Source organism: Meriones unguiculatus, chromosome 6 (genome assembly GCF_030254825.1).
Source record: "Meriones unguiculatus strain TT.TT164.6M chromosome 6, Bangor_MerUng_6.1, whole genome shotgun sequence".
Lineage (NCBI taxonomy): Eukaryota > Metazoa > Chordata > Mammalia > Rodentia > Muridae > Meriones > Meriones unguiculatus.
Genome location: NC_083354.1, coordinates 105,249,386 through 105,270,867, shown reverse-complemented (window position 1 = coordinate 105,270,867; position 21,482 = coordinate 105,249,386). Strand labels below are relative to the sequence as shown.

Genomic DNA, 21,482 nt, shown 5'->3' with positions numbered 1-21,482 from the left:
TTTGAGGCATTTCAAACAAAATCCAGTGGAAAAGTTTACAGATGATTCGGCCTAAGAAGGAGGAAATATCATTGAAAAGGGATTAGGTGCTGGGTAATTTTGATCTTCTGGAATAGATAAATCCCAGTAATGAAAGCTACTGTCTTTGAAAACAAACCTTCGTGTCATGACATTTACTTGTGCACAAACAAACCCTAGGCCAGCATCTGGTGTGGATACCTTCGGCTTTTTCTGTGTTTGATTTGGCAAATATATGGCTTCATCCATGCTTTGTATGTATGAGATGGAAATCTGTGGTCGCGATGAATATTACATTGGCCACTTTTGCTGCACACTATACCTAGTTTTATTATGTTGGACTCACTGAAGCAGAAGAAGTGCTGAAACGGGCTCAAGCCTGTTAGTCTCAGGTAGTCATCTATCTTTCCCTTGAACTCCAGTGACAGCCACATATAAAGAGCCTGGTATTCAGTAGAAGCATACGGGATTACACAAAATTTATCATTTTTACACGTGAGTTGATTTAAATCTGAATTACACCATATTTGTATCATGCCTAAATTTTGCATCCCCCTTACAATATACCTGAAGGGTTCTTCCTTCCTCCCCCAAACCATTTAATGCTAAATTTCTTGCAGGAGTCCAGTGAGAAAAACATCATTGTTATTTGCTTCTAGGATGTAGTATCAAATATATGATTCTAATTTCATTTAAGCAAAATGGATCTAAAGTTGGTATTGAGCCTAAAACTGAACCTCCGAAAAGAAGCCACAGCAGCCACAGACTGGCTCCTGAGGCAGATGACATAGAATTTGAAATACCTAGTGTCAAGGATGGCCCCACAGAAATCTCATTTAAAAAAAAAAAAAAAAAGAGTAAAAGCGGCAAAGTAGCCAGGCTATGCCATCTAAGATGGACCTCACCAGGAGGAGTAGCTTGTCAGCTTGTGAATGACTGAATTCCCGTTACTTGGTGTTTGAAGCACTTGTACCACCACAGACTGCAAAGCATTTTCCTGTTGTTAATCAGAAGAACATCAAAAACAGAAAGATATCACAGCAGGTTTCACTAAGTGTTCATAGATACAGAACATGAAGATATTAAATGTCTGTTGTCTGGGACCTAGCCAGGGATGGATTGTGGGAGGGATTTTTTATTTTATTTTATTTTATTTTTTGAAAATGGGTCTCATTTTACTGTTGAGCAACACACTAAAGATGCAGGAACTCTGTCTCCACAACAGTTTACTGCTCTGCATTAAGTCACGGGCTCACTTGCTCCCTAATGGCCTGATGAGTTATTGTTCTTCTTTAAGTTTCCAATTGTACCATATACACAGGGTTGGGGTATGTGGAAATACAGATCATTGCATAATGGCAGTTATTTAAAATAAATATTATCCCTGTAAAAATGCATCCCAAGGCACACACACACAGAGTTGAAAATGAGCTCTAACCAAGAGCCAACTAAAAGCAAATGCTGAGATGCAAATATTTAGCTTTGAACCCTTGCAGCCTTTAAGACAACTCTTGTTATTTGAAAGTAACACGAACTTTAAACAAAGTTCTGGGCTTTCTGAGTTGATTCTTACCAGGTTGAAAATTTATTTCACGATTGTTGTTCTTTGTAAAAGTGTACCTAATTATTAGATAACAACTTATTTATATTCCTCTGTTCTTATATCAGCTATAATTGTCAAAGGAATAAGAGCGAACTTGCAAAGTAATTGCTATGTTAATATGGTAGATGGGAAAACAGATTGACCCCACTTTAACCTCTAACTTTTTAGGCAGGAAGGAATTAGCACATGTCTGGGGCAGCGTGCTGGTAAGCTGCCGTGCTCTGTTACTAACAGTAATCTGAAGGACGAGAGCTTTCAAAGTGAGACTTGGCAATACACACACGGTATTTGCTGAATATTCATTCATAATAGAAAAGCTTCCTAATGCCTCATTTATATTGTCATTTAAATCTAGTGCCACTTTAGATTAATTATAATCCAAATTATAGCTCAGTGCAGTACGAGAATTAATATAGAGTTTATCCAGATTAATACATTTGCATTGAAAATGTAATATGTCTCTGCCATGGCTAAGGGAACCACTTTTTAATAAGGGAGTAAACATGAAGAAGGATGGAAATTAACCTTCATTATTGCAATTAAAATTATCCTTCAATTCCAGTCTCATTAGAAAGAATACTGTATTGGTAATTATAATTTAGAATTACTTGAGTTGAACAACATCTGTTACAACTGAGTTTTAAAGTATTCAAACTTTATCAAATATGGAGATTTGTAAGTAATAACTCAGTATTTTGATTTATTGTTTTTCAAGGTTCACTGTAACATGGGTGTTATTGGATTTTCCTGACTTGTTATGAATATAAAGCATTTTACAGCCTTCTGTATTTTAGGGATTGAGAATTAAGTAGGCGGCATCTGAATTGAAATGAATTATGTCATTTTTATATTAGCGATCTCTTGCAAGTTAAATAATCCTGTAACTGACAGATAATCATTGGCTCGTGTATTTGGCAGTGCTTGTTTGTAATTAGACTTCATTTTTTAGTTAAAATTCATTAAAATTAGATTGTTTTTTGAGAATATTGTGGTATCCTTAATGATGCAAAATAAATTATGATATCATTTCAAATTTTTTTCTGCTTCGGGGTAACAAACAGGGTTTATTTCAAATGAAGTTCCACATATAAACTGTGAGTAATCACAAAACTTAATGAAAAGCTTTCTGAAAGTTAATTGGCCTTATTTAATACAAGACATTTTTTTCTAGCATATCATCCTTCAGAAAAAAAGACCTTGGATTGGATTTCCTATAATTTACCAGGAGTGCTTTGGTATTAAACTTGATATAAATATAAATATAGAAGAATGTATAAAATGTTGCTTTTATCACCTATTTGAGTCACCTTGAAGACCTACCTCATACTCAAGAATCTGATTTTCTTGTCACTGAGTCTTGAAATTCTTGTCTTCTTTTATTATCCAGTATCATTAAATTAATATAAATATAAAAAAGAAAATAGTATATCACTTACATGCACAGATTTGATTATGTCAAACATTTACACCAGCGAACAGGCGTAGTAAAATTGTTAGTACCTTCAAACGATACTGTTTTCCAACCTTTGAAGAACCCTTTATAGGTGTTCATGGAAATAAGTTCATGGCTGACTATTTGATGGAGTTAGAAGTTTCTGAAAAGTTACTTTTACTTTTGACATCTCAAGAGGCTTCCAAACAAGTGGTGGGGATTATTTTTCAACTTGTATGTGACAGTCATGGATAGTATAGGGAATTGTGTCAGTTTTTATTTGATCTTGTCCATTAAAGAATATAAGAGAATATGACATGGTATTACTCTCTTTAGGAAACATTATTACTCATTAATAGAAACTTTTAAAGAAAAGTCAATCAAGAGAAGACAACTGATAGACAGTTGTTAATCTAAATGACAATCATTTTGTACAATTTGGTCTGACTTTTTATACAGTTAGCTGCATTGGCAAATATTATGGATCGTGTTATTATTCTTAGATGCTTTAGCACCTTAATATCAACAACCCAGAATATATACAGTAATTGTTTTGAGAAATAAAAAGAAATTTTAATTGCATAATTAAGAGAAAACATCCCAGTTTTGGGAATATGATTGAACATCAAATACATAGATATGTTTAACCAATATAATGAGAGTTATTGGTCTCTATCAAATTAAAGTTCATTTATACAGAAATATTATTATTTTTCAAATAGGTAGAACAAGATTAAAATTTCTCTAAAAGAATGAAGTAGGTACAATTATATCACTTCAAATTTAATCAAGAAATTAGTATCAACATTAACAAGTGAGAATCTGAGCCTATGCCATATCCATCAGAAACAACAAAGGAATAAAATCACTATTATCATGTCAACTATATCCTATTTTAATTTTGGTCTCTTAAGAATTGCTCTCATACATTTAATTTTCTTCCTGAATTTTAAATTTTCACACTCATTTGTGTGGTCTAAGACATTCATCTCTACCTAGGATAGAAATAGAATAGCTTTTTTTCTTTAGTTCTATCTTTTTTTTTATGTTTTCATTTTGAGATGTTTCTATAACATTCTTGACCTCATTTTAAAATTAAAACTAGATTATTTTGTAATAAGGTGCAATTTGTTCATTTATGGGAACCATAGTGCATTGAAAATAAAAAATAAAAAAATCAAGACAAATCTTCATGTGCAGAATGCAGGCAGATTGCCCTGGACTGTGTATCTATGTGGGGCCTGATAGCAATCAATGGTTTAGCTCCACTGCATCTCAAGATGTATTTGCACCCAGTTGTCCAGTGATAGTGTCCTCACCCTGGAAATAATTTAGTTGCAAATTGACTGGAAGATGGTGAAAATTGAAAGTTAAAATTAGAAATACTCATAATAAACAGCAGAAAAAAGGTCAGCTGATGCCGCACTATGATGAGATTGGAATGGCTGGTAAATGAGGTTTTGTGTTTGTCGTGAGATGTATGTGACATGCCTACCCGATGTCGCTGTAATATCCAGCCTTGCAGAGGAGATTACCAGGCAAATTGATGCCGGGAAGAATTTTCTGTTAGATTGTAAAATTAGAATTGTGCTTCTTTTCGCCCCGCCTTTGATGTGTATGAGGTTCCTACACATTCTACTGCTCAACCAGGCAATTTTTTAATCATCATTAACACCAAATATTTGGATTAACCCCACAAAAGAGTCTTCTTGAGATTCCTGTGGTATTCTTAAGTGTATAGCCACCTTCTAAAACTCCTGTGTCACTACTCAAATCACTAATAGCAGAAATGAATTGGATGTTTGACTTTAAAATAATTAGAAACTCTAAATCCCATATTATTTTACTTTCTGAATTAGAGCCCATTGACTCTCCTCAAGATTTCAGAATCTGAGGACTTAAGAACTAAATGGTTGTACTAAATTAGTATTTGTGAGTAGGAGTGGATTTGCTTTAATGTGATAAAGGCATACAGAGACACCAAAGAACACATGTTATTGATGAAACTTTCAAGGCCATCTAGGGTTATCTAAACAGAAGACAGGGGTATGCTTTAAAATAGATGTGCAAAGTCCACTGAGTGGACAGAAAGGAGAGTGCTTTTTGTGTTTTGAGATTAGCATCATTTAAAAGTGTTTGTTTGGTTTTTGCTTTGTTTAATCCAGTAGATTTATTGTCACAATTTTTTTTTATTGATATCTAGTTTTTTTTATTTTTATTTATTTATTTATTTTTTCAATGCAGTTTATTCAGGAACATTGAACAATCCTCGGACCCCGGGGAAAGCCAGCCCACAGCTTAAATAGTTGTCACAATTTTTTTTTTTTTTTAATTTACTTGACTGTAGCATTGCATTCACAAACTGAGTAGTTCTATTCTTTTGGGAATTAGGCGTGATCACCCCAGAGAAAGAGCTGAAAGTTGGTGTGGCAGGGGGCACACAGCCACTCTTGCTGGCCAAGGAAGAGGATGCAGGAACCAAAAGATCAAAACCCACAGAGGACAATAAATTTTGTCCCGAACAGGTAAGTCTGTGTTTTTCCCTTCCGTGCATGAACAGACTTTCTTGTTTGTTTTTATGTTCCCGGTCATTTAGAATCCTCAAGTCTGTACGCTGCTGAAATGTATATAGACATTACAACTGGGAGATAGTATTAACTCTTGATGTTGCCACCTGAAGCTGCCAAATTATATCAGCTAATGCTGTCACGTTTATTCAATCTTTTCCAGTTCTATCAGTGTCCTTATTGTAACTACAACAGTCGGGACCAAAGTCGTATCCAGATGCATGTCCTGTCACAGCACTCTGTGCAGCCGGTCATCTGCTGTCCCCTCTGCCAGGATGTCCTCAGCAACAAAATGCACCTGCAGCTGCATCTGACCCATTTGCACAGTGTGTCCCCAGACTGTGTGGAGAAGCTGCTTATGACAGTAAGGATGCCAAAGGCTGATGCAAAACGGAGGGGACCCGTGTTCAATTACCAATATACATCAGTCGTTATGGGTTCTTCATAGACATTTATTTCTTCTGAGTGATTTGGAGATCTTTTATTGACTGTGCCATAGAAATCACAATGGAGACCCACTTGTAGTCTTTCTTGTATAGAGAAAAAAATATGATAGAAAGTATGGCTTAATTAAAGACATATTTTGTGGTTCTTTTTGTAACAGTGAAATGACTTGTGGGTACTTTTAGCTTAAAAGCTTCTTGATTATTATTATAAAAATATAATTATTCAAAAACCTTTAGAAAAATATAAGTGAAATATATATTTGTCCAGTATGCAAATACATACTTTGTATACAAATGAGTATATATTCCAGCATATTGCTCATTTGGTAATTTCCAGAGCACATTTAACACAGATCCCTTTGGTGTTCAAAGGTGCCTGTCCCTGATGTAATGATGCCAAACAGTATGCTACTGCCAGCAGCTGCCCCTGAGAAATCAGAGCGGAACCCACCTGCAGCCATGTCAGCAGACGGTTCTGGGAAATATTCAGGTATGCAAGCCTGTGATGTTACTGAACGGAGAAAACTTTCAGAGCTTGCCTTTGGGCCAGCGTCCCCCAAAATGCCACTACCAACAACTTTTTAATTATATACATATTTTTCAGGTTTGACAATGAATATTCTATTTACATCATTCCGATCCCCCTTTCTTCCCCTTCAACTCCTCCTGAGTACCTTCCACTTCTTTAAAATTTATAGTTGTGCATGAACATACACACACACACAAGCACACGCAAACACATACACACACACACACACACACACACAAATCTTACTGCGTCCATTTAGAGTGGCTCACTGGTACATGTGGTTAGAGCTGACTACTTGGGGTTGAGATTGAACCACCAATCTGGTGTTCATTCTTGAAGAAAACTGAATCTCTCTCTCTCTCTCTCAGCAGCCATTAATTGTCTGTAGTTCTCTATCTAGGGGTAGGGAGATCTTCCTCGTAAGACCCCCTCATGACATAGGCTGTTGCCCAGAATTTTCTTTTCTAAGGCCTATCTGGAGTGACTTTTTCTACCTGTCCTTGGAGAATCATAGTGACAAATGGCCAAGATCAGACTACGGATTCTAATTCATGTGCACCAAGTTCATGGGCCCTGGTAAAGGGCTCATTGCAGTATGTTGTGGTTCCATTTCACTTGTATTCCTCTCTGTCCTTAAATTCTCTCAGGGGCGATCTCTTGTTTATCTTCTCTTCGGCACCTGGTGTGGAGTTTGTCATATGATCATGACCCAGTAACATTTTTACACAGACTCAATTAAGCAGACATCATTACTGGCTCAAATTTACACTTACTGGCACTCAGGTAGTCAGTGTTCTTAACGTGAAATATGTCTGCTCTTTCTCCTAACAGGTGAAAGCCCAGTGGATGACAAAAGTATGGCAGGTCTTGAGGATTCAAAGACAGGTGTGGAAATAAAGAGTGAGGAACAGAAAACATCAAAGGAGCCCGTAGAGGCACTGGAGTGGAATAAAAACAGCAATAAGGATGTGAAAATATCTGACCCTCTGCCAGATCAACTGAGTGAACAACAGAAAAGGCAGCCCTTATCAGTTTCTGATCGCCATGTTTATAAGTATCGCTGTAATCACTGTAGCTTGGCTTTCAAAACTCTGCAGAAGCTTCAGATACATTCCCAGTATCATGCAATTCGGGCCGCTACAATGTGTAACCTCTGCCAGCGGAGTTTCCGTACATTCCAGGCTTTAAAAAAACACTTGGAAGCAGGCCACCCCGAACTGAGTGAGGCTGAGCTCCAGCAGCTATATGCCTCCTTGCCAATGAACGGTGAGCTCTGGGCAGAGAGTGAAACGATGCCCCAGGATGACCATGGCCTAGATCAGGAAATGGAGAGAGAGTATGAGGTGGACCATGAAGGGAAGGCAAGTCCTGTAGGAAGCGACAGCAGCTCCATCCCAGACGACCTCGGCTCGGAACCAAAGCGGACCTTACCTTTCAGAAAAGGACCCAACTTTACAATGGAAAAATTCCTTGATCCATCTCGTCCTTACAAGTGTACAGTGTGTAAAGAGTCATTCACCCAAAAGAACATTCTCTTGGTCCATTATAATTCTGTGTCTCACTTGCATAAGTTGAAAAAGGTTCTGCAGGAAGCTTCCAGTCCTGTCCCCCAGGAAGCCAACAGCAGCACGGATAACAAGCCCTACAAGTGCAGCATCTGCAGTGTTGCCTACAGCCAAAGCTCAACCTTGGAGATCCACATGAGGTCAGTGCTTCACCAGACCAAGGCCAGGGCTGCCAAGCTGGAGCCAAGTGGGCACCTACCCGGTGGGCACAGCATCGCAAACAATGTGAATAGCCCTGGCCAAGGGATGTTAGAGCCTATGGGCTTAGCTTCAGTCAACAGCAAAGATACCCACTTAGATGCCAAAGAATTAAATAAAAAGCAAGCTCCCGATTTAATCTCTGCTCAGCCAACCCATCATCCACCACCTCGGTCACCAGCACAAATCCAGATGCAACTTCAACACGAGTTGCAGCAGCAGGCTGCATTCTTTCAGCCACAGTTCCTAAACCCAGCTTTTTTGCCTCATTTTCCAATGACCCCAGAGGCACTGCTCCAGTTTCAGCAGCCTCAGTTTCTCTTTCCATTCTACATACCTGGGGCAGAGTTTAGCTTGGGGCCAGATCTGGGCTTGCCCAGCTCCGCCACCTTTGGGATGCCAGGTATGACAGGCATGGCCGGTTCCTTGCTTGAAGATCTGAAGCAGCAGATTCAAACACAGCACCATGTTGGCCAAACTCAGCTCCAACTTCTACAGCAACAAGCACAACAATACCAAGCTGCGCAGCCCCAGCTGCAGCCTCAAAATCCCCAGCCTCTCCCACCACCGCAGCAGCAACCACCACAGCAACCAAGCAAGCTGTTGAAACAAGAGCAGGGCAGCCTGGCAAGCACAGACTGCCAGCTCATGAAGGACATGCCATCTTACAAGGAGGCAGAAGAGGTGACCGAAAAGCAAGAGAAACCAAAGCAAGAATTTACAAGCGACAGCGAAGGACTCAAAGACAGCAAAGACATAAAGAAGCAAAAATCCTTAGAACCATGTATTCCTCCACCCCGAATAGCCTCAGGGGCCAGGGGAAATGCAGCCAAAGCTTTACTGGAGAACTTTGGTTTTGAACTGGTCATTCAGTATAATGAGAACAGGCAGAAGGTCCAGAAGAAGTGTAAAAGTGGAGAAGGCGAAAACTCTGACAAGCTGGAGTGCGGAACGTGTGGTAAATTGTTCTCGAATGTTCTCATTTTAAAGAGTCACCAAGAACACGTGCACGGGCAATTCTTTCCATACGGAGCACTAGAAAAATTTGCTCGTCAGTACAGGGAGGCCTATGACAAGCTTTATCCAATTTCTCCTCCCTCCCCGGAAACGCCGCCGCCTCCACCTCCGCCTCCTCCCCTACCACCTGCACCCCCACAGCCTTCTACTTTGGGGCCTGTGAAAATCCCCAACACAGCCTCCGCTCCTCTGCAAGCTCCGCCACCCACCCCTCCGCCGCCTCCACCTCCTCCTCCTCCACCACCGCCCCCTCCGCCCCCTCCCCCATCCGCACCCCCGCAGGTCCAGCTGCCTGTTTCTCTTGACCTCCCCCTCTTTCCCTCCATTATGATGCAGCCTGTCCAGCACCCCGCACTTCCCCCACAGCTCGCCCTGCAGCTGCCACAGATGGACACCCTCTCGGCAGACCTTACTCAGCTCTGCCAGCAGCAGCTGGGCTTAGACCCCAACTTCTTGAGGCACTCTCAGTTCAAACGGCCACGGACCCGGATTACAGATGATCAATTAAAGATCCTCAGAGCTTATTTTGACATCAATAATTCTCCAAGCGAAGAGCAGATCCAAGAAATGGCAGAGAAATCTGGCCTCTCTCAGAAAGTCATCAAACACTGGTTTAGAAATACGCTCTTTAAGGAACGACAGAGAAATAAGGATTCTCCATACAACTTCAGTAACCCTCCCATAACTGTTTTAGAGGATATCAGAATTGATCCACAGCCTACATCTTTAGAACATTATAAATCAGATGCCTCGTTCAGCAAAAGGTCATCCAGAACAAGGTTCACTGACTACCAGCTCAGAGTTCTGCAAGACTTCTTTGACACAAATGCTTACCCAAAAGATGATGAAATAGAACAGCTCTCTACTGTTCTCAACCTACCCACCCGCGTTATTGTTGTGTGGTTCCAGAATGCTCGGCAGAAAGCACGGAAGAGCTACGAGAACCAAGCAGAAGCTAAAGATAATGAGAAGAGAGAACTCACCAATGAACGGTATATCAGAACAAGCAACATGCAATACCAATGTAAAAAGTGCAATGTGGTTTTCCCCAGGATCTTTGACTTGATCACACATCAGAAAAAGCAGTGTTATAAGGATGAAGACGACGATGCTCAAGATGAGAGCCAAACAGAAGACTCCATGGATGCCACTGATCAAGTGATATACAAGCACTGCGCAGTGTCTGGACAAGCAGAGACAGCCAAAAGCACGGCAGCCCCAGCCAGCAGCTCTGGGACCAGCACACCCCTGATTCCGTCTCCCAAACTAGAACCTGAGAAGAATTCTCCAAAACCTGAATATCCTGCAGAAAAGACAAAGCAGAGTGACCCCTCTCCTCCTCAAGGCACCAAGTCAGCGCCCTCATCAGGATCGACTTCTTCAGACCCACAGCAGGCACCAGTATCCCAGCCCCCACCACAGCCACCCAAGCAATCCCAACTGATTGGAAGACCTCCGTCGGCCTCTCAGACTCCAATCCCTTCCAGCCCGCTGCAAATGTCCATGACTTCTCTCCAGAACTCTCTACCTCCGCAGTTACTCCAGTACCCGTGTGATCAGTGCACCATAGCCTTCCCCACCCTGGAGCTCTGGAAGGAGCACCAGCACATGCACTTCCTTGCTGCTCAAAATCAATTCCTCCACTCTCCATTCTTGGAAAGGCCCATGGACATGCCCTACATGATATTTGACCCCAATAACCCGCTGATGACCGGACAGCTGCTGGGGAGCTCTCTCACCCAGATGCCACCACAGACCAGTACTTCGCACAGCGCGGCCCCCACCAGCGTTGCCGCTTCCCTGAAAAGGAAACTGGACGATAAAGAAGACAACAACGGCAGCGAGAAGGAGGGAGGGAACAGCGGTGAGGACCAACACCGCGATAAACGCTTGAGAACCACCATCACGCCCGAGCAACTCGAAATACTCTATGAGAAGTACCTGCTCGATTCGAACCCTACCCGGAAAATGCTGGATCACATCGCCCGGGAAGTGGGGCTGAAGAAGAGAGTGGTGCAAGTCTGGTTCCAGAACACGCGGGCGCGGGAAAGGAAGGGGCAGTTCCGGGCGGTGGGTCCGGCCCAGTCGCATAAACGCTGTCCGTTCTGCCGAGCTCTGTTTAAGGCCAAGTCAGCCTTAGAGAGCCACATCCGCTCTCGCCACTGGAATGAGGGGAAGCAGGCGGGTTACAGCTTGCCACCCAGCCCTTTAATATCCGCAGAGGATGGGGGAGAGAGCCCTCAGAAGTACATTTATTTCGATTACCCGTCTTTGCCACTGACGAAAATTGACCTATCGAGTGAGAATGAACTGGCCTCAACAGTCTCAACGCCTGTGAGCAAAACGGCAGAACTGTCTCCCAAGAATCTGTTAAGTCCTTCTTCTTTCAAAGCGGAAGGTCCCGAGGATGTAGAGAATTTAAATGCCCCTGCAGCCGAGGCCGGGTACGATCAGAATAAGACTGACTTTGACGAGACATCATCCATTAATACGGCCATCAGTGACGCCACCACAGGAGACGAGGGGGCGGCAGAGATGGAAAACACGGGAGGTTCTGGGGAGGTGAAACCCGCTTTGTCCCCCAAAGAAACCAAAAGTCTCGACTCTTTGCCAAAACCAGCAACCACCCCCACCACAGAGGCCTGTGATGACAAGTTCCTCTTCTCTCTCACGAGCCCATCAATCCACTTCAGTGACAAAGATGGCGACCATGACCAAAGCTTTTACATCACCGACGACCCTGATGACAATGCTGACCGCAGCGAAACATCTAGCATCGCGGACCCCAGCTCACCAAATCCATTCGGGTCTAGCAACCCCTTTAAATCCAAAAGCGGCGATAGGCCCGGCCATAAGCGCTTCAGAACCCAGATGAGCAACCTGCAACTCAAGGTCCTCAAGGCTTGCTTCAGTGACTACCGGACTCCGACCATGCAGGAATGCGAAATGCTGGGCAACGAGATCGGCCTGCCCAAACGGGTGGTGCAGGTGTGGTTCCAGAACGCCAGGGCCAAGGAAAAGAAGTTTAAAATTAACATAGGGAAGCCGTTCATGATCAATCAAGGCGGAGCAGATGGCACCAAGCCGGAGTGTAGCCTCTGCGGGGTCAAGTACTCCGCCCGCTTATCTATCCGAGATCATATTTTCTCCAAGCAGCACATTTCCAAAGTGAGGGAGACGGTGGGCAGTCAGCTGGACCGGGAGAAAGATTACCTAGCTCCCACCACTGTTCGACAGCTCATGGCCCAACAAGAACTTGACCGCATAAAGAAAGCTTCAGATGTGCTGGGCCTAACAGTACAGCAGCCCGGCATCGCAGACAGCTGCTCGCTCCATGGTATCAGCTTGCCAGCCACCTACCCGGGACTCCCCGGCCTTCCTCCAGTCATTCTCCCCGGAATGAACGGGCCTTCCTCCCTGCCAGGATTTCCACAAAATTCCAACAGTAAGTCTCTTAAAGGAGAGTCAGTCTAGCTAAGGAGGTGTCAATAGGTGGCCAATCACATGAAACAAAACAAAAACAAAAACAAAACAAAACAAAAAAAAAAAAAACAAAAGAAAAGAAAAAGTACATTAACAGGTCCCCATTTCGGTCTTTGAAATTGAAAAGTCATTCAAAACATACGTAATGCATAACAGATACGTATGCATATATGTATGTGTGTGTATAGACACATGTATGCGCATATGTATGTGTGCATGTGTACGTATACATATGTATATCTAGTACATATGTATTATTGGCCACAGTTGATAGCCAGGAAGTAGATAAACCTGAACAAAGATAGGAAAAGTAAGTTTACCAATATTACAGCAAATTCTCAGAAATGGATCATTTTTAGCATTACCTGGTTACCTCTTAGACATATTAACTTGTTAATTTCCATACAAATGTGAGATTGTGTTTATTTCACATATTAAGAGGGTGAGTCATTAGACTATGTACTCACTGGTATTTTAATTAATTTTATTTCCAAGAGGCATGCTTTTGTTGTTGTTGTTTTGTTTTTCTTGGTATTTTTCGTTTTTTGTTTTGGTTTTGGTTTTTGTATTTGTCTCTTGTTTATGTTTATTTTCCTGATCCTGAGATTCAAACTTAAGGGTTCCTGAGTTATAGGAATCCACTTACATCTTGCCTCTCCCAAGTAATAAAGCTTACATTGGAATTTCTATGACTAAACATGTGGCTTATGTGATCATTTGCAGGTTAGCATGTTATGGAATTTGATGCTTGCAGCCCCCATTTCTGCTGTTATTTTAGTGAACTCACAATTTAAGAAATCCATATCACTCAATGCCCCCCCTTCCTCACCTAAGCTTTACAATCAGGGAATAACAAAACAGTAGAACTACTTCATATAATTTCAAATTCTGAATCCAGTTGTCTGTTCACAATAAGTGAAATCTGTGCAGATTTTTAAATACAGTATATAGGGCTAATATTTAATTTATTTAACTAATATTTAATACCAGTTATATATCATCATCTAAAATATAAAGCTGCATTATTTGATTTACTTTTACATTTGTCAGTGATTTTTTTTCTAAAAGATGTTTTTAACATTTTTTTAGATCTAGCACTTGCCAATTATATGTTTGCAAAGTTTAAAAAGAATGTCAGAGAAACGTATTCTCATTTTTACATATTAGAATTTTATTTAAATTTCAGTCTTTCAATATAATCCTTCTCTGACAAAAGTCTAAATCGTCACTATGATCTTAAGTCATCTTTACTCTAACTTAGCTGGAAAGAGTAACAACATCCAATGTCCTTTTCCACCAGGCAGCCTGGTTAGTTGCCCATCCCTTATCCTCCTGTTGGCTTTAGGGAGAAGAAACATGGTACCAGACAAGAATCTTCAATACACTTCCCACCAACTCTTCTTTTCCCAAAATTATTTCCTGTCTAATTGTCTGGACATTTTTGGGACCTTAAATATTAGAGCTATAGTGACACATTTAGGTTACTGTTACGGTCCTACTTCATGTGCCATGGTGATTTTTAATTGACACATAAATGTAGCTGATATAGAAATCCATGATTGATCAGCTACATAAAATAGTCTTTAAAAACTAACAAGTATGGTCAAACCAATTGAAATATCTATTTCTTTATTATGCCAATTTTGACTCACATCATTGTGTCATTAGCTTTCTAAATGATAGCCACAGCATTTTTCTTTCTCTCCACTGGGTCAGAGGCTTTTGCTAGAACAAAGGATCTTTCTGCCAAATCTCTGATACTGGGACACAGAGGGCCCATATGAAAAGAAAAAAGGAGAAAAGAAATATTTATGGAATTAAACTATTTTTTCACATAACTCTACCATAATAAAATTTATATCCTCCCCTGAAATATATACCCAGCTTCTAACTAAACTGTTAGGATTGCTGGGAAGATGTTGGAAGCCAGTCTTCTATAGCTAAAAGCACAGTTAAACCCTTCAGGTACCCAGGAACTCAGCACTTCATCTCTTGCTTTATTAAATTGTGGACAAAAAGCAACCAGGGAGTGTTGTAAAAGTTGCAAAGTTCCACAAATGTTGCTGCCTACTAGAATCTGCAATTTCTCTTGAATTAGTTCTCTGTGTTTGTTAGGGATTTTAAACATTGGCACCAGAGAATAATCAACAGGGCTCCCATCAGATAGCCTGGGTTCCCACACTTTTAGTCTGCATCTTCTGTAGGTTAATTTGCCTGGTGCAGAATGCAGAGTATTTAAAACAATTCATGGAGTAAAACTGGCCTCACCATCTGTCCATCATCTTCCCACTGTATGATTTCCCCTCCAGTGTATAGCTCTGTTTCCAGGTGAAATGTGGACACCCCAGCCAATAATAACAAATGAAAGTTCTTTCCTGTAAAATTTGTCTGCATTTCTTTTTTTCTGTAATCATTATTTTTATTTGTTTGCTTTTTTGATTTTTATTTTTTAATATTAATTACAGTTTATTCACTTTGTATCCCAGCTGTAGCTGTAATTCTTTTCATTGACAAACTCATTGCATGTAGTCCTGGGTTTCATAAAAGCAATTTATTCAAGTTTATCATGTTGTTGAACATATTCACCCTCCCACAAACCCTCCTTCCTTGTCTTCTTCCTTCCACTAGTCTCATAACTTTTCCTAGTCTTCCATATGCTTTCATATTACACACACATATGTATATACATGTATATGTGTGTATATATGTACACATATACATATATATGGTCATGTGGCTGTACCTAAAATCTAGGATATTCTAATGAAAAAGAAAAGCATGATATTTGTTTATCTGAGTCTGACTTTTTCTTGCTTAATATGATCTTAGTTGCTTTCACTTTCCATGAAAATCCTTGCTTTCGTTCTTCTTTCTGGCTGAATAAAAGTCCATGTGTATGTATACCACATTTTTTTTTGATTTGTTCATCTTCCAAATTAAAGCCACATTGAAATCCATCTCACCTCAGCCAGAATGACAATCATAAACAATATTACCATCACTGCTTGTGAGAAGACGAGAGGAGAACATCTTTACACAGACAGTATAGGTGAGAAGGTTACCCATCCTCGCACACTGCTGGGTGGGACGTAAGTGAGCATACACAGTGTGGAAATCAGTTGGGAGGACTATTGAAAACTGAAAATAGATTTACTCTGTGACCTACCTATACCACCTCTGGATATATGCCCCCCAGACACAGTAGCTTAGTGATAGACTCAACCTAGATGCCCATCAACAGACGAATGGTTATGTCTCTATTTCTTATACGCTATGGACTCTTGATACACTTAAACTGTACGGCCATGCTGTGAAAACAAGACACATTTATCTTGGACCCAGGTTAACAAGATTCAGTTACAGTAAACTAAATTCATTTGGAAAATGTCACAACCCTTTGAAGATGGGTTTCAAGCTTTTGCTCTGAAAGAAACACTGAAATATACTCCAGTGAATATGATAAACATGATAAACTTGATAAATTAATGACTTTGTCCAAAGGCCGAACCCTCAAATTTGGTTACTTGCAAATACATGCTGAGTTCTATTCATTGGCCTCTAAAATTTCAAAATCAGATATTCTTTTTTTTTTTTTTTTACTTTTTTTTTGGAGGGGTATTTTTATTCGTATTTTTATTCTTGTTTTTATTATCCCAATAATCATAGAATTTCCTTTTCTTTCAAAGTATCTTCTAACTATTCATAGTCCTTCTAACTTAATTAGAAGGCCATGTAAGGACAGCACCTACCACCACACAGTCATATTTCAGTATAAATATTGTTATTCTGTTTTTTAAAAAGTAAATTATTGTTAGTTAAAATTATTTTTCACATTATATAATGTTTTGTTGTTGTGATGATATGAAAAATAAGAAAACAGCAGTTGTATGTTACATGCTTATTTGTATAATATACTGAAAAATATTTGAAACTTTAAACTTCCATTTTATATTTAGGCAATAGGTCTCACTTTACCCAAAATGCTGGCAAAAGTATTTGACTTCCTGTTTTTAACTTACTTATCATTTAAAAACAATGTTTGATTTTAAATATTTCATTAGTGCTTAAAAACACAAACTAGCCCTGTTTCCATAATGGACTTATTTTTCTTTTTGGTTTTTTGAGACAGGGTTTCTCTGTGTGTAGCTGTGGTTGTCCTGGAACTTGCTTTGTAGAGCAAGCTTGGCCTTGAACTCAGAGATTCAACAGCCTCTGCCTCCCAAGGGCAAGGATTAAAGGCGTGTACCACCACACCCAACTGGACTTTCTTTCATTACTTACTTATTCTTGGAGCATTAAGGATAGATCCCAGGTTCTCAGTCAATATGGCACACCCTGTGGCACTGGGCCACACCTGCAGCCCCTCAGGCATTATGGACAATATCTGTAGCCTTGTGAGCAAACCCCAGGACACACCTTTGCATTCCTCACATTCTTTCTTCTAATTTACTAGCATATTTGGTGTGAACCTAGGTAAGAACTACACCTCACTAAATTTGGCATAATTGCCTTTTACCTTTGCCTCATGTACTTAATTACTTTTTTTTGTTTCACCTCAAAAATAAAATTCCCTATAAATAGACTTCATTTAAGTTCATCGTGAGGCATACATATACATTTATATGTTTTTGTTTTGTTTTGAGACATGGCTTGTATGTGTGTTTCTGGCAATCCTGGATCACACTATGTAGACCAGACTGGACGTGAACTCACAGACATCTACCTGCCTCTGCCTCTAGAGTGCTAGGATTAAAAGAGTGTGCCACCACTGCCCAGCCAGGCAAGCATTTTTTTTTTTTTTTTTTTTGTAATATTTCTTTTTTTTTTTTTATCAGTTACATTTTATTAACTCTGTATCCCAGCAGTGTCCCGATCCCTCATTCCCTCCCTCCCTCCCTCATCTCCACCGTGCCCCTTTCCAAGTCCACTGATAGGGGGGACCTCCTCCCCATTCATCTGATCCTGTTTTATCAGGTATCTTCAGGACTGGCTGCAAAGCCCTCCTCTGTGGCCTAACAGGACTGCTCCTCCCTTCCGGGGTGGGGAGACCAAAGAGCCAGTCATTGAGTTCCTGTTAGAAATAGTCCTTGTTCCCCTCACTTTGGGAAACCAATTGGTTACTGAGCTACCACAGGCTACATCTGAGTGGAGGTTCTAGGTTATATCCATATGAGTTGATTCGGCTGATCTGGCTGGCTAGGCGGGTGTCCCCTTCCTCCCTCACCGCTCCATGTGCGTCCCTACTGAAGCTGCGCTCTCAGTCGAAGAGGACGACCTTCCCCTAATAGAGGAGGACCGGTCTTCGGTCAAGGGTATACGAGTAGCTGTGCTCCCCTGCTAGAACCTCCAAACAAGCTCAAGGTCCATTTGTAGGAGAACGTTAAAGCATTTTTTTTTTTCAGAAGAATTGTTAACAGGAAACAGTAGATAATTATTTCAGCATAATAAGAGAAGATAATAGAACTTTTTAATCTGTCAATAGAAATTTCTAAAAATTGCCACAGGAGATGAAAAATAGGGAAGAGTCTATTGTAAGGCAAGGACTACATACAAGTCATGAGCTCCAGCTGGTTTTTGTTCTGAGCCATCATAACTTATTCTGTATCACGATTAGTATTTGTTTTTTCCTTCTATTTCTGTTGTTTTTGGTGTTTGACTATTGAACTTTTGACTATCAGTTTTTATAGACATATCACCTACTGGGAAATCTGCCATTTTAAAATTGTGTCTGCTTTTTCTAAGATTTTTTCTGAGTGACTGAGTCAGCTTATTTATCCAAGACATGAAATTCCTAAAAACACATTGCTGTCTCTGACTGTGTCTAGTAAGATTCCTCCTGCAGCTTTCTACGAAAACCCTTTACTTCATCATGACCTCTAGATTAGAGCACAGGGATGCCATGGAATGACAAAGATGGGGGTGACAGTTATTGGTGGACGTATGGTCATAACTACAAATCCTGTTATGCATGTCTTTTATATCCCTACAATTGCTCCAGTATTCTAATGTGAGAGAAGCAGTCAACATGGATTTTTCCTCATATTTAAGAGGGGTAATATTTAAGAGGAAGGAAGTACAGTTGAGAATACACTCCTGTATTAGACTCAAACTAAGACTAGCTCCTGAGTGAGACAGTAAGCTCTGTTACTTTTGTAATATTATTGTTGTTACAATGGTAACAATGGAGTTAGCTCTTCTGCCCTAAATCTTGTCACCATCTGAGTCACCCAAACTTGAAATTTTACTGTTGGACCTTAGCATATTATGTACTGTTGGATGGTAAATAGCAGAGAATGTCATGAAATCAGGACAATATAAGAGAGAGGAATGTCCAAAATGACCCAAAGCTGGGCTGGAGCTCAGTGATACAGCTCTTGCCTATCATGTTTAAGGCCTCAGGTTTGATTCCCAGCACCATAGGACAAACATAATTTAGTATGAAACAGAACCTTTTCAGTAAGGGTAACTTCATTGCTTTCTCCTTATAAATAAAAAACTTCAGAACATGAAGAGTCCAAGTGCTGTATAGTAAGTCAAGGGTGAGGGAGGACTTCACTCCATTAGCAACTTAGTAAGGCTTCTTAGCACTGCCATAGCAAGATGGATTAAGGAGCCATGAATGAGAAAGTTCCTTACTCACTCCCACTCCACTCCTACAAAGCTTAATCCAATTTCATTGTAAATTCACTTTGAATGAATGAGCCTGTCTTCAGTAGAGCGTGGGCACTTGATATCACTTGATACCAGTTATTTCCCAAGAAATTTTAAAAGATTTTAAACAAAATAACTGATTCATTGTGACCAGAACATAAGCCTTGAGTGGAAGCTATGAAATATAGTCTTTCCTCTGACTCTTCTCACTATTCACAGATAGTAAAGTAATTAATACCTTTTTAAAAACTTCAGTGTTCAGCATGTATTCTCCCTAACCATCAAGGATGTCAGCTTTCTCACAGGATGGAACATCCTCAGAGACGCCATCCTTATGACTGTACATGCAGGCCTGAAATGGGCATCAAGGCAAAAAGAGATGGCCATGGTATGCTAAAAATGAGAAGCCTCCAGTCAAAAGACTCACTAAAATTATATGATTGCGACGAGGATCAAGAAGATGCGGGTACTCCTCAGTCACATTAGGACACACAAGCAGACAACAAAATCACATATTACCCTCATATGATAAGCCACAGTACTTGTATTCAACCATGTAATCCCCATCCTTAGGCCTTAAATTATCCCAGTATTACCTGTAGTCAATAATACAATGTAAATAATGTGCAAATAGTTTTGACATTGTGTTGTTTAGGGAGAAATAACAGGACAGAGAAATCTACATAGGTTCATTACAGATGCAATTGAAAAATATTTTTGATCCAGGGTTGGTTGAACCCCTGACATTGGAGCCAGGGCATGTGATTGAATGTGCAGCCTATGAAGAATGTTCTCGGCTGGTTAAATACCAACAAAGAAGATAGTTTGTCACTGAGGAAGGGAAATGGGAAGAGTGTTGTTCAAGTTTGTTCGTCTTGATTCTTAACAGCTACATGTTGCGTTTGGCTGAAAGGTGAAACTCTGCCCCCTAGTTACAAGACAATTCTAAACCTTAGGAACACAGCCTGCACAGCTATACACTGTTAAACTGCACTTTCTGCACTCTGGATCGATTCTATCAGATCACGAGCCTCCAGCCCACTCTTTGTTCTACCCATCTGGTAAACTTCCTTAGTTCCAGAACAAAGTACATCCCTTTTCCTTTAAGACTCTGACTATGACCATCAAGATTCTATAGTTTTAAAAAAACATTTTCTGGAAAGCACAGGCTTTTCCATTCCCCTTTCCATCTTCAGCTCTCCTTCAGTTTTTTCAGGAGACTATCTGATTAAAATGGCTTTGTCCTAGGTTGCTGCCAGCCACGTTATTCCACCATGAACTTTAGTTCCAATGAAGTCCTCTGCACTTTCATACATGTCATCCTCCATGCCTGCACGCTGCCTTCTGGGCAATTGTTTCCCCTCTGAAATGGGGTGACAAGCAGTTTCCCACATGATAGCAAGCCTGGATGAATCATGCTTTAGTGCTGACACATGATGTTTATTTTGAGAATTCCATTAGCCCTGCTGTTGAGGTGGTAAGGAATAGCTTAACTTACCCAGATACCAATGAAACGGTGGTTCACTGTGCCCAGGTCTGGGTATATCCACGTGTGTCTTTACTGATGTTTGATATTCTTGGATACTTCATGCTCAGTTACAGTTGCTACTTAGATCATTGCCTTCTGCAGTCCATGTATTATTTTACTGGAGTGTAGACCCAGGCTTTTGTGTTATGTGATAGCTAATTACTGTAGTATACATGGCAACTGCAGATCTTTTCAAGTGAAGGACAGATTGAGTATCCCATCCCATAGGTATAACAAAAAAAAAAAAAAAAAAAATGGTTAAAATGTGTCAGAGAAGCCACTGTTAGTAGCAAGTAGCTATTGTGTTTACCACAAGGTCTTTCTGTTATATATTTATATACTTACACATCTTTCATGTCACATTATGGGTAAAATGCTGGTAAAGTTTGCAGCCCACCTTCTATGGAGTCAAAATTAATGTAAAGAATACCAGAATCACAGGTGA

The 21,482-nt window shown here is 40.3% G+C and overlaps 1 protein-coding gene across 5 annotated transcripts in view; it reads left to right on the top strand.

Annotated features, from left to right (window-relative positions):
- Zfhx4 (zinc finger homeobox 4) overlaps positions 1-21,482 on the top strand; it is a 198,437-nt gene that overhangs the window by 172,539 nt on the left and 4,416 nt on the right. For all 5 annotated transcript variants that reach the window (XM_060385802.1, XM_021657861.2, XM_021657859.2 and 2 more), the window contains exons 7-10: positions 5,445-5,578; positions 5,784-5,984; positions 6,439-6,556; positions 7,427-12,820. In XM_060385802.1, the coding sequence (XP_060241785.1) occupies positions 5,445-5,578; positions 5,784-5,984; positions 6,439-6,556; positions 7,427-12,820 (5,847 nt within the window). The remainder of the gene's footprint in view (positions 1-5,444; positions 5,579-5,783; positions 5,985-6,438; positions 6,557-7,426; positions 12,821-21,482) is intronic.